We start from the raw sequence: 13345 nt of genomic DNA, 5'->3' as shown, positions 1-13345 counted from the left end.
CTAGTTTATTGTATACGTGTTTTTCCCACTGTACTCCCAGGAAAGTTGAATTATTTCCCCTTTGTTGACATGTTGGGCTCCATTCTATGACGTTCGTTATCTGGTCTTTTCACTCACATGTGCACTCCTAAAAAAAAAAAAAAAAAACCTGTTAGAACACTGCTTATGTGTTTACATGACCACATAAGCCGCGTTCTCCTGGAGAAACCCTGGGTGTGCTAAACTGCTTTTTTAATCCTTAAAATGGCATAAGGAAATCAGCATTCTTGTTTACATGACATTTCACAATGTTGCATACTGCAAAAACCCTGGAATAAACCGTTTTCTTAAGTGCATATAAACGTGGTCAGTGCAAGACAAAATCATTGCCAGGCTAAGAGAAGGGGCTGGATTCACGAAATATCCTTAATTTATTTATTTTTTTTAAATACTATTTTCTTATTTTCTAACTTAAGAATATTTTATTCCTGAAAAGACTTCAGAATGTTCTTACCTCTTTTCTTAAACCGTCAATGTTTGCTAGATATCTTATGATTTTCTTATAATATCTTATATATTATCCTAGGAACTTTTGTGAGTCTGGCCCCAGAAACTGAATGACGATGGTAATTTCTATATAGAGCTGAAAGGGCTGGAAGTGCTGTTTTGCTTTCATAGAGTCATTGAATGAATGTTTTCACACAAACTTGTTTATGTTAAACATTGCAGTCAATTCCCGAATCACTTCGTCATGCTTATTAGGAAGTGTAGCAGATGTGGTTTTATTCTAATTTTGCTGAAATAAATCTGTATGATTCCCCTAAATATGAATTCATACATGGGCGTCTTGTACACAAACCTCTTTAATCTCATGGATTTTATTTCTTACATAAACTCACAACATTGAAATTCTATGAAACAGTGCGGTCACTCAAGTTTCCCAAACAATTTGTCTGTGGGATAATACTACCAATAACCAATGATATTCCACAGTGGCCAGGGCTACACAAAAACTGTGAATTGTGTTTTGGTTTGACTGTCATATTGATACAACATTTAAGGAAGAATTAGGCCAGTAGACCTTGTAAAGCCAAAGCTCCTTTGTAACAGGTTCAAGGAATGAGGAAGCGGGAGACGGTGAATCCAACTCGAAGGAAAATGTAATAATAACACAAAACACGTTTGCTTGAATGCGCAACGATGTAGCTTCAGATAAATCACTCAGTAGGTTCTTTTTTGGAAATGGCAGTGGCCAACGCACATGTGGCTTGTCAGCTGGGGTCTCATTCTCTCACTCTGAGGTCTGGCCCCTTTTTATTTTGCCCATCTCTCACTGCAAATGTAGAAACAGCAATTACCAGCAGTTCATCTCAGTTGAAAACCCTTACCGCTTCCTCTCTCCCCAGATGAACGCTCGACCACACCCTCGGCTCCATAGTGTTTTGTTTTTGTTTTTTTCTTCTTTCCGATTAACATTTTGGTATGTTTTTTTTATTTTTATTTTTTATCTGTATGCATTTGGACTGTGTGCATGTTTAGTTCCCAAGGCATGTGTTCCATCAGGCATGCCAAACAGTCTAGTGAATATTTGAAAATTCTGAGACGTCTTGCAGATGCCTCTCATATCTTACACAGTTAGATAACTGATAAGACAGTACACTGCTTGCATTCAGTTTTTTTTTTTTTTTTCTCATATCTAATAAATGAGAATGGGTTTATGGTCACGTGTTCAGGATCCACTTATCTGATTGTTTGATTTGAATTTGTATTGGGCAACACTTGAGTGAGTCATGTGGAGGCCTTTTTCAAGGGTCTTTTTGGAGTTAAACCTTTTTAATTTGAATACCATTACTAATGGTGGCTTATGATATTGCCACTCGAAGGGTCTTGCTTTTGGTGTTCAAAAATTAGTTTAGACCATTCCCTTAGTTTCACCTTGTGCATCTGATCTTTAATTGATTTCCTTTAGAGCAGGATTAGAAACATTTACTTGCTGTCTGAATGTACAACATCTGTCACACTTGGCTGAATGAAGGCACGTTCACGCATTCTGAGATCAAAAAGACCTGCTCATCTACCTCCTGTCAGTTCTTAACTTTACTAGGAGCTTCAAGGAACTTTTGTGTGTTAATTGTAATGTCAAGACTAAACTGACAAAGGAATAGTTCTGATATTGGACATTCCATTCACACACATTTAAGTGTTATCTACATTTCCTTTCGGAGGTTTGCTAAACTCAGTGTATCACTTATCTTCGGTCTCCTAACATCCACTTGCAGGTCAGTATGATGCAGTAGTTTGAATTCTTAGGTTTTACGCACAAAGGAAATTTATCACCTTTTTTACGTAATCTGACTCCTGGAAGTGATAGCGGCCGAAATGCGGTTTAACCTGATTGCCGCATTCACATTTTCGATGAACGTGTGGGACGAAACGTGGTCCATGATTACAATCAGGATCAGTAGAAACCGATCAGTGAGACATGTCTGATGGCCTACAGCTTTCCCACAACTTTTGTCACAACTATCACAAATGACATCAGTGTGCCCCAATCCAGGGATCTACACAAAAAATACTGTATGTGAGATAACCAGTCTGAAATTGTGAGAATGTGTTTGGTGCTTTTTAAGAGAGTTTAAGCTGCAGCTTTACAGCAGATGTCGGGTGGCTGGAAAGCAGAGCTGTTTATTTTAACTGAGCCTTCAGAAGATAAAGACAACATTTATTGATCCCTTAAATAATGTCCCCTGTTGTTGCTATAGTTTCCCTTTGCATGAAGTCATTATTTTGGCCAATGAGAGCCAGTTAGTCTGTCTTTCTGTGTACTGTATGTTATCACAAGAATGGTGGAGTTGTTAGGTTATTTTTCCCAACTGATACAAGTAAATAATTCACTGGTGGTTGTAAATGAGTAATTTACAGCTATCTTATCTAAATGCACTGTTATAAATTAATATCCTTATGTGTGTGACTACTGAATGGGTCTGTGAACTACATTTAAGCTCTAAAGTAATTTTACCCTTAGATTTTAGAGTGTGTGTGTGTGTGTGTGTGTGTGTGTGTGTGTGTGTGTATATATATATACACACACACACACACACACACATGTAGGTGCATCTCAAAGAATTAGAATATTGTGGAAAAGTTTTTTTCTGTAATTTAATTCAAAAAGTAGAACTTTCATATATTCTAGATTCATTACACAAAGTGAAATATTTCAAGCCTTTTTTTTATTTATTTTTTTTAATCTTGATGATTACGGCTTACAGCTTATGGAAATCAAAAATCCAGTATCTCAAAATATTAGAATAAAGAATTTATAATACAGAATTTTCTTTCAGAAGAAACCTTCTGAAAAGTATGTTATTTTATGCACTCAATACTTGGTCTGGGCTCCTTTAGCACAAATTACTGCATCAGTGTGGCGTGGCATGGAGGCAATCAGCCTGTGGCACTGCTGAGGTGTTATGGAAGCCCAGGTCGCTTTGATAGCGGCCTTCAGCTCGTCTGTATTGTTGTGTCTGGTGTCTCATTTTCCTCTTGACAGTACCCTATATATTCTCTGTGGGGTTCAGGTCAGGAGTTGGCTGGCCAATCTGTCACAGTAATACTATGGTCAGCAAACCAGTTACTAGTAGTTCTGGCACTGTGGGCAGGTGCCAAGTCCTGCTGGAAAAGGAAATCGGCATCTCCATAAAGCTTGTAAGCAGATGGAAGCATGAAGTGCTCTAAAATCTCCAGATAGATGGCTGCATTGTCTCTCGACTTGAGAAAACAGTGGACCAACACCAGCAGATGACATGGCACCCCAAATCATCACTGACTGTGGAAACTTCACACTGGACTTCAAGCAACTTGGATTCTGTACCTCTCCACTCTTCCTCCAGAGTCTGGGACCTTGATTTCCAAATTAAATGCAAAATTTACTTGTCAAGTCAGCAGTCTTCCCCATGATTGTGGTTGTGTGTACTGAACCAGACTGAGAGATTAAAAGCTCAGGAAACCTTTGCAGGTGTTCTGAGTTAATTAGCTGATTAGAGCTCTTCTCAGGTCGACATTTCTGTATTATAAATTCTTTAATATTTTGAGATACTGGATTTTTGATTTCCATGAGCTGTAAGCCGTAATCATCAAGATTAAAATATAATCTTGAAGCTTGAAATATTTCGCTTTGTGTAATGAATCTAGAATATATGGAAGTTCCACTTTTTGAATTAAATTACAGAAAAAAAACTTTTCCACGATGTTCACATTTTTTTTAGATGCACGTGTGTGTGTGTGTGTGTGTGTGTGTGTGTGTGTGTGTGTGTGTGTGTGTATATATATTATTATTTTATTTTTTTTGCAGTAGGGTTCAAAAGTCTGTATCTGTTTGCTTCTATTTTGCATATTTCTACATTAGAACTTGGTATGTCCCATTTTTTTCTTTAATGTAAGGATTCACTCGGGCTGGCATGGACTAGTTTTAGCAAAAGCTGATGAGCTATGTTATCCCAGCATGATTTGAGAATGTTCCAAAGAGCACCTTGTGTGTTTGAATGGAAGCAAGGAAATCAGACCTTTTGTACAGTGGGGTTAACATGGTCAGTGTCACAAATTGGCTAATTTGATTAGGGACCTAGAATGTTATTTCGTATTAATTTGACGTCATAATCTTTTTGTTTTGTTATTAATATATTTTTGTCATTTTTCAAAATCCTAAAACTTCTATTTCCAGGTTTAAATGAGATTTTGAATACCTAATTTTAAATGTTCTTGGTCAAGTTAATTTATCAAAGATTTTAATTGGTTGGCTCAGATGAGCACACATTGAAAAAACATTACTAGTAAGATTTACTTAATTTTTATTTTGCAAGTTTTTGCACACAGCTTTAAGTAAATCTTAAAGGTATAAAATTAACTAATCTATTTAACTTCATGACATAATATTAAAGCGAGTAACTTTAACTTAAATATGTCAGTAAATACAATAACCTTTACTTACAAATATGATATACATGGTACTTAAAATTAATAATATTTAAATGAACATGTCACGTTTTGAACTTCCCTTTCAAACACATTAAATCATGTACTACATGACAAGGAAGTCTGCCATGGGGAAGCGTAATGCTTGCTATGTAGTTTTTCAAACAACAACACCAGCATTACTGGCGATAGAAACAGGATACAGAGACCTCAACCCTTGGTGCACAAAACACGATGAGGGTGACAATCAACATATACATTTTTTTTTATCATGATCGGGTAATTTTGAGTAGAAAATTAACTTTAGACTTTACAAAACAAGAAGTTACCAAATGGAACAACAAAATTAACAATAAAAACTGTGTAAGTAAACTTGCAAACAGTGAAACAATGCAATCGCATTAATTATTCTAGCCCAGTGGATTCTGAGAACACCAGCTTTGATAAGTAAAATGTACTTATTTACTGGTGAAATTGACTCATTAGCAAATACATATGACAAGGTTTTCTACTTTACAATGTGTCATAATGTATCATTCCTAAAGATAACTATCAATCATAAATCATATTTACTTAGGCTAGAGCATTTATTATTGTTTGAATGAATTCACTTAATATTTTCATTTTCAAGCTTTAACTTATTCAGTGTAGAAAGTACATAATCTTTTCTGCTATATTTACTAAACCACAATTTTTTTTCAGTGCAGATCTTAACTGAACGCAACATTTTATACTATCTTTTCACTGCGTTTGTTCATATTTTAACAATATTTAGTTATTATCAGTTAGTGAATAAACTGTTAATGTGGGAGGAATGCTGAAGCTGTCTCTGTATTGTCATTGTACAATCCTACTCCACAGCCTACTGTAGTTCTTTTGTCTTATTCAAAATAAAAATTTCGTACTGAAGTGCTCTTTGATAGGGAGAGACTCTGATGCTGGTGGCTCATGAATTCCTCTCTTTTCCAGCTCACTGTTGTGTGAGACACACCTGAACCCCTCCTGTGTTTACCCAGCGTTCTGTTGGGACACAGATATTTGATAAGACCAGACTGTCCTTCCTCTCGGTAGGTGTATAAATCATAAGTACGTTTATAGTGTCGAAGCTCAACCTTTATTTTGTTCAAGGTGACGGAGCGTTTCACAAATGTTAAGGTGAGGGAAGCATTACCTCACATTTGCTGTTCCACTCCCTCCTGTGGCCACACCCCCCAAACATCAGACCATATCGACTTAGAGAAACAAAACATGTTCAGGAGGTAAAGAGGAATATTATGTCATTTTTAACTCTTAAATAGTTTTACTCCTAAAGAGATGATTTTAAACAGAAGTACCATTAATATACACTCACATGTGATAGAACTACTTGTATTTACTGAAATGACTGGTTGTTTAATTTTACATGGACTTGGCTGCCTCATGGGGGGCACCATGTTGAGATCACATGACCAGCCAAATACTGCTTGCTTTAATACTAATGTACAGTATTTCACATCAACTACCTGAATACATCTGGTTGTTCAGGCCACAAATTTGTAAACTTGAACCCCTCCCCCCCTGTTAAGTGTTCAACAGAAACTCTCTCAAACTTATAAAAACAAAAGTATCTTTTAAAATGATTGCAGAATTTCCCTGCCCGGCATTATCCTCATCACTGAAAATAAATTCTGCTGTATTTGCATATACTTGATCAGATCTATATCAGCTTTGCAGAGACTCATTTACTTTAAATGGTCAAGTGTAAATGGAATGTGCATACCTAACCGGATCACAGTCCAATCAATCAGTACACATGAAGTGAATAAGTGTACATACAGTTGAAGTCAGAAGTTTACATACCCTTAGGTTAAAGTCATTAAAACACATTTTTTTAACCACTCCACAGACTTCATATTAGCAAACTATAGTTTTGGCAAGTCATTTAGGACATCTACTTTGTGCATGACATGAGTATGTACTACCGGTACTGCAGAAACACTGGTATCGTTACATCTTTTTTATTTCAGTACAGATTTGGTACTGAAGCACTGGTACTTTTGACAACACTACTTACTACTCATGCTTAGTTTTTGGCTTTGGGTAAGTGATTTGAATTTATGGTTATGTTTAGATTTGGGTTTGGAGTTAAACTTAGGAAAAATTGTTAAAACATTGTTCGTTAAAGTCATAGTCACATGTTTACGATTTCGCCATCTCGTTCTAGTATTACAACTTGTCACAAGACCGAGTTTTGTAATGGCAAGCCACTCCGCGATTTGTGGTAGCATTCCTGCCTGTAGCACAAATATCAGAATCGGAATCAGCTTTATTGCCAAGTATGCTTACACATACAAGGAATTTGTCTTGGTGACAGGAGCTTCCAGTGCGCAACAATACAAAACAGCAACAAGACATAGATAATAATAATTTTTTTTTTGAAAATGTAATACAAATACAAAAATTTAATATTGTGTATATATAGAATACACAAAAAGACTAATACATATATACATACATACATACATACATACATACACCTATACACATGTAGTGCAAATCTAAATACAAATCTGTTATATACAGTGCAAGGGAATGTAATGGCAGAAGAGGTTGTATGTGTTGGATAAATATAAAAAGACTAGACTGTGAATTGCACCTAATTATGCGGGACAAGTTACATGAAGTTTAATATTTGGGTTTGGGGTTAGTTTTTTGAGGATGAGCAATCTTTATGGTGATGCTTGCTTTGGTAAAGGCAACTGAAGATACCACCATAGCAATGCCCATGTGATATGTGATACATTCTCAATATTTGTTTGTTTGACCCTAAGCCAGTCATTTACAGTTGAAGTCAGAGGTTTACATACACTTAGGTTGACATCATTAAAATTAATTTTTTAACCACTCCACAGATTTCATATTAGCAAACTATAGTTTTGGCAAGTCGTTTACGACATCTACTTTGTGCATGAAAAGAGTAATTTTTCCAACAATTGTTTACAGACCGATTGTTTCACTTTTAATTGACTTTACCACAGTTTCAGTGGGTCAGACGTTTACATACACTTACTGTGCCTTTAAGCAGCTTGGAAAATTCCAGAAAATTATGTCAAGCATTTAGGCAATTAGCTTCTGATGCTAATTTGAATCAATTGGAGGTTGTACCTGTGGAAATATTTTAAGGCCTACCTTCAAACTCAGTGCCTCTTTGCTTGACCTCAGGGGAAAATCAAAAGAAATTAGCCAAGACCTCAGAAAAAAAAAAAAAATGTGGGCCTCCACAAGTCTGGTTCATCCTTGGGAGCAATTTCCAAACGTCTGAAGGTACCACGTTCATCTGTACAAACAATAATACGCAAGTATAAAATCCATGGGACCATGCAGCCATCATACCGCTCAGGAAGGAGACGCATTCTGTCTCCAAGAGATGAACGTAGTTTTGTGCAAAAAGTGCAAATCAATCCCAGAACAACAGCAAAGGACCTTGTAAAGATGCTGGAGGAAACAGGTAGACAAGTATCTATATCCACAGTAAAATGAGTCCTACATCGACATAACCCGAAAGGCTGCTCAGCAAGGAAGAAGCCACTGCTCCAAAACTGCCATAAAAAAGCCAGACAACAGTTTGCAAGTGCACATGGGGACAAAGATCTTACTTTTTGGAGAAATGTCCTCTGGTCTGATGAATTCTTTTTTAACTGTTTGGCCATAATGACCATCGTTATGTTCGGAGGAAAAAGGGTGAGGCTTGCAAGCCGAAGAACACCATCCCAGCCGTGAAGCATGGGGGTGGCAGCATCATGTTGTGGGGGTGTTTTGCTGCAGGAGGGACTGGTGCACTTCACAAAATAGATGGCATTATGAGGAAAATTATGTGGATATATTGAAGCAACATCTCAAGACATCAGCCAGGAATTTAAAGCTCGGTCGCAAATGGGTCTTCCAAATGGACAATGACCCCAAGCATACCTCAAGTTGTGGCAAAATGGCTTAAGGACAACAAAGGTATTGGAGTGGCCATCACAAAGCCCTGACCTCAATCTGTCTGGAGGAATGAGCCAAAATTCCAGCAACTTACTGTGAAGTTTGAGGCTACCCAAAAAGTTTGACCCAAGTTAAACAATTTAAAGGCAATGCTACCAAATACTAACAAAGTATATGTAAACTACTGACCCACTGGGAATGTGATGAAATAAAAGCTGAAATAAATAATTCTCTCCTATTATTCTGATATTTCACATTCTTAAAATAGTGATCCTAACTGACCTAAGACAGGGAATGTTTTCGATTAAATGACAGGAATTGTGAATAACTGAGTTTAAATGTATTTGGCTAAGGTGTATGTAAACTTCTGACTTCAACTGTAGTCCCTAACACTATGCATGCAGTTTCTCATAAGTCACATTGATAAGAAAGCATCTGGCTAGAGGATGTTAAAGGGACACGAGCTTAACATCACATGTTTCCAGCGTGCAGTTCAAGGTCTTTAATTTTCACTGGCTTGGCACTTGCGGTCACCTGATCCAGTGAATCTGTGCCATCCCTTACAAACACTAACAGCATTTCTTTTTTGTCTGGCATTAACTCGAGGCAACTGTTGATAGATAAGCCAGCGTTTGTTTTTGTTTTTTTCAGTTGGAATCACAAGCCTGTTTTGTACCACATGACTATTACTTATGGCTGGCAACATCTCTCTCTTGTCCCCTCACAGGTGCCATTGTATAGTTAAACGTGAAACTGACGTCAGTGAAGATGGAGACCTTGAGAGACAGAGTACTGGAGGTTTATGATGGCCTATTAGCAGGAAGAGGTAAAACGAATAATGCATATATTTTACATTATGGGATGATCTCCTAGACACAGACAAACTATAGTCCTGAATTAAATTATGCTGTTTTCAGCATATAGTGGTCGACTTGTATGGCTGTTTATTTCAATGGCCAACGTCAATACAGAGATCTAGAAACATGGTGGTCTTATGGCTTATTTAATGGTAAGAAATACAAAATAATATTTTATGACATTTTTTTAGAGAGCTCTGCTGCATTTGACGTACAGTACATTTTGTAGAACTTTTATTGCCCATGAGCAAAGATGGCAGTGTGCAGGTCAAAGCGTGCATGGTTAGAAGTGTTAGCGTTCACATACTTGCATGTAGAATGTATTTTAGGTCCTATTGTACTTAAAATTGCTGAAATGAACCCCAATTTTGCACTATATTTACTCGCATTCAATAAAAGAATTAAAAAATAGAAATTGTTCATTATCAGTTGAAAAGGCTGTCAGTGTATTTTGGATGAAAACAAGTGGAAGCTTATGTGCTTAAAGGAGTAGTTCACCCTAAAATTCTCATCATTTACTCACCCTCACGACATCCCAGATGTGTATGACTTTCTTTCATCTGCTGAACACAAATGAAGATTTTTGATGATTGTCTCAGCTCTGTAGGTCCATATAATGCAAGAACTTTTAAGGTCAAAAAGCACAAAGGCAACATAAAAGTTATCCATAAGACTCCAGTGATGTAATCCATATCTTCTGAAATGTTATAAGTGTGGGTGAGAAACAGATCAATATTTAAGATCTCCTATCAATATCCACTTTCACTTTTTGTTTTTGGCAATTTGCATTGTTTATGCGTATCGCCACCTACTGGGCAAGGAGGAGAATTTATAGTAAAAAAGGACTTAAATATTGATCTGTTTCTCACCCACACCTATCATATCACTTCTGAATATATGGATTTAACCACTGGAGTCTTATGGATTACTTTTATGCTGCCTTTATGTGCTTTTTTGAGCTTCAACATTTTGGACCCTGTTGACATTGCATGGACCTACAGAGCTGAGAGATTCTTCTAAAAACCTCTGTTTGTGTTCAGCAGAAGGAAAAAAAGTCACATCTGGGATGGCATGAGGATGAGTAAATTTGAAAATGTTTATTTTTGGGTGAACTATCCCTTTAATCTGCCAAGTTGGCACGTTATTCAAAAAGATCAAATACAACATCTGCAGATATATCAGTCTGTCACTAATTAAGACCTCAATTAAATCTGTGTCCGGATAAACAATCTCTTAACATGTTGGATCTAATTTTAATATTTCAATACAATCATTAGAATCAGTTTGGAATCTTTATTTAAGCTGTTGATATATGAAAGAGCTGAAAGAACTTAATTTATTTTTCCTCTCTTTTAGACCCCCGGTTGCAGAAATACCTTCTTATGGATAGTCCAGTCAATATGAGTGCTATTCTGCTAGCTTATCTTTTCTTTGTATTGTATGCTGGCCCTAAGTTTATGGCCAACCGCAAACCTTTCCAGCTGAAAGAAGCTATGATCATCTACAATCTGTCCTTGGTTGCCCTGTCTGTATACATTGTATATGAGGTGAGAGTGTGAGCAGATATTGGTGCTATCACACATCTAAATGGAATGAATGTGCGTGCAGTGTTTTTTTTTTTTTTTTACTTAAATGTACAAAGCTTGTGTGTCTGTGTTAAATCAGAAAGGTGTGTTGGTTGTTTTTATTTATTTATTTATTTATCCATAATGGATTAGTAAACATTGATCCTAGCCCATGTTTTTGTCTCTGTATAAAATCAGAGTCTCAAAAGCAAAGTAAAAATGTAATGGTTTGTATTTTTAACAGATAAATGAATGTTTGTTTTTTGTTTTTTTGCTTTATGTAATCTCTAGTTCTTGATGGCGGGATGGGCCACAGAATACACGTGGAGATGTGACCCATGTGATTATTCTGACAGCCCCAATGGGCTCAGGGTAAGATTTATGTTCTTTATAGGCAATTCTTTAGAATGAATATTCAAATTCTTTGTATTAAAGACATCTCCCCCCACAGATGGTGAATGTAGCCTGGTTATTCCTGTTCACAAAATTCATTGAACTTATGGACACGGTAAGATTTAAATATGCTACTCAAAAATTGACTTTTATTGTGTTAGTGAGTCAGTTCATTTAGTTATTGTTGTAATTTTGTTGTTCAGGTGTTTTTTGTACTGCGTAAGAAACACAGTCAGATCACTTTCCTGCACATCTTTCATCATTCCTTCTTGCCCTGGACATGGTGGTGGGGTGTAAGCTATGCTCCAGGTAGGTGAATCTGCTGAGCTATCAAGGTCACATTTACCAACTGGCAGATTTTCACATGGTTGATACGCACAGTTTCAGTGATGTGACCCATAACTGGACCTTGACAAACTTGGATACCAGTAGGACGTGGTTTTGACAATTTTCCATAAGCCAAGAAAGTTTGCACGTGCTGATAACTCTTATAAATAAGGCGCTATGCTTTGTGTCGCAGTCCTTTGCCTTTATATAGAAGTTATGCACTCACTGAGCACTTTATTAGGAACACCTGTACACCTACTTATTGCGATTATCTAATCAGTCAGTCATGTGGCTGCAGTGCATAAAATCATGCAGATACAGGTCAGGAGCTTCAGTTAATGTTCACATCAACCATCAGTATGGGGAAAAAATTTGATCTCACTAATTTTGGACGTAGCATGATTGTTGGTGCCAGATGGGCTGGTTCGAGTATTTCTGTAATTGCTGATCTCCTGGGATTTTCATGCACAAAAGTCTCTAGAGTTTACTCAGAATGGTCAAAAAACATCCAGTGAGCAGCAGTTCTGCCTACGGAAAGGCCTTGTTGATGAGAGAGGTCAACGGAGAATGGCCAGAATGGCGGATGGGCTACAAAAGCAGAAGACCACAACAGGCACTATATTAGGACCATAGTGTTCCTAATAAAGTGCTTAGTGAGTGTATATAGTGTTATTAAAAAATGTATTCATCGTTTTACAGGGGTCATGTCATATGAGGAATCCAATTTTTCTTTGAGATAAAGAGCTTGGTGTACTATGAAAACATACTGTAACTTTTAGAACTCAACTTCATCCCCAGTCCAAAAAGAGCATTTATTGAAACCAAGCTGCAAAAATGACTTATTTTGAACTTCTGCAGCTTTCTGATTCCAGACAGACTTCATTGACACCTATTGGGAGTGGCTGAAGTTGTTTTTAACAAGATGCCTGATCATTTCGGTCCTATCTTAAATGTTTATGTGGCACATTTCAGCATGGATCTTTTTATGGTTTAATACATTAAATGTATGCTATGACTCCTTTAAAGACTCACTGCAGTGAAGGATCAGTATATATAATTATGATCTAAATGTGTCTTCCAGGTGGAATGGGCTCTTTCCATGCTATGGTCAACTCTTGTGTCCATGTGATCATGTACTTCTACTACGGTCTCTCTGCCGCCGGACCTCGCTTCCAGAAATTCCTCTGGTGGAAAAAATACATGACTGCAATCCAGCTGGTATGTGCATTTGATTTGTAGAGCTGCGTAAAACTTGACATTAAATCTCAGTGTGCTCGCCCAATCTTAAGATGT

The 13345-nt window shown here is 36.9% G+C and overlaps 1 protein-coding gene across 3 annotated transcripts in view; it reads left to right on the top strand.

The window, feature by feature from the left end:
• Positions 1-13345, top strand: part of LOC127426013 (elongation of very long chain fatty acids protein 1-like) — a 40278-nt gene that overhangs the window by 26036 nt on the left and 897 nt on the right. For all 3 annotated transcript variants that reach the window (XM_051672434.1, XM_051672433.1, XM_051672435.1), the window contains 6 exons: positions 9638-9736; positions 11124-11314; positions 11624-11704; positions 11784-11840; positions 11929-12034; positions 13134-13270. In XM_051672434.1, the coding sequence (XP_051528394.1) occupies positions 9679-9736; positions 11124-11314; positions 11624-11704; positions 11784-11840; positions 11929-12034; positions 13134-13270 (630 nt within the window). In that variant the 5' untranslated portion in view covers positions 9638-9678. The remainder of the gene's footprint in view (positions 1-9637; positions 9737-11123; positions 11315-11623; positions 11705-11783; positions 11841-11928; positions 12035-13133; positions 13271-13345) is intronic.

This window comes from Myxocyprinus asiaticus, chromosome 35, assembly GCF_019703515.2.
Source record: "Myxocyprinus asiaticus isolate MX2 ecotype Aquarium Trade chromosome 35, UBuf_Myxa_2, whole genome shotgun sequence".
NCBI lineage: Eukaryota > Metazoa > Chordata > Actinopteri > Cypriniformes > Catostomidae > Myxocyprinus > Myxocyprinus asiaticus.
Note: the sequence above shows the minus strand (reverse complement) of the source record. Positions and strands in the feature narration are given on the sequence as shown.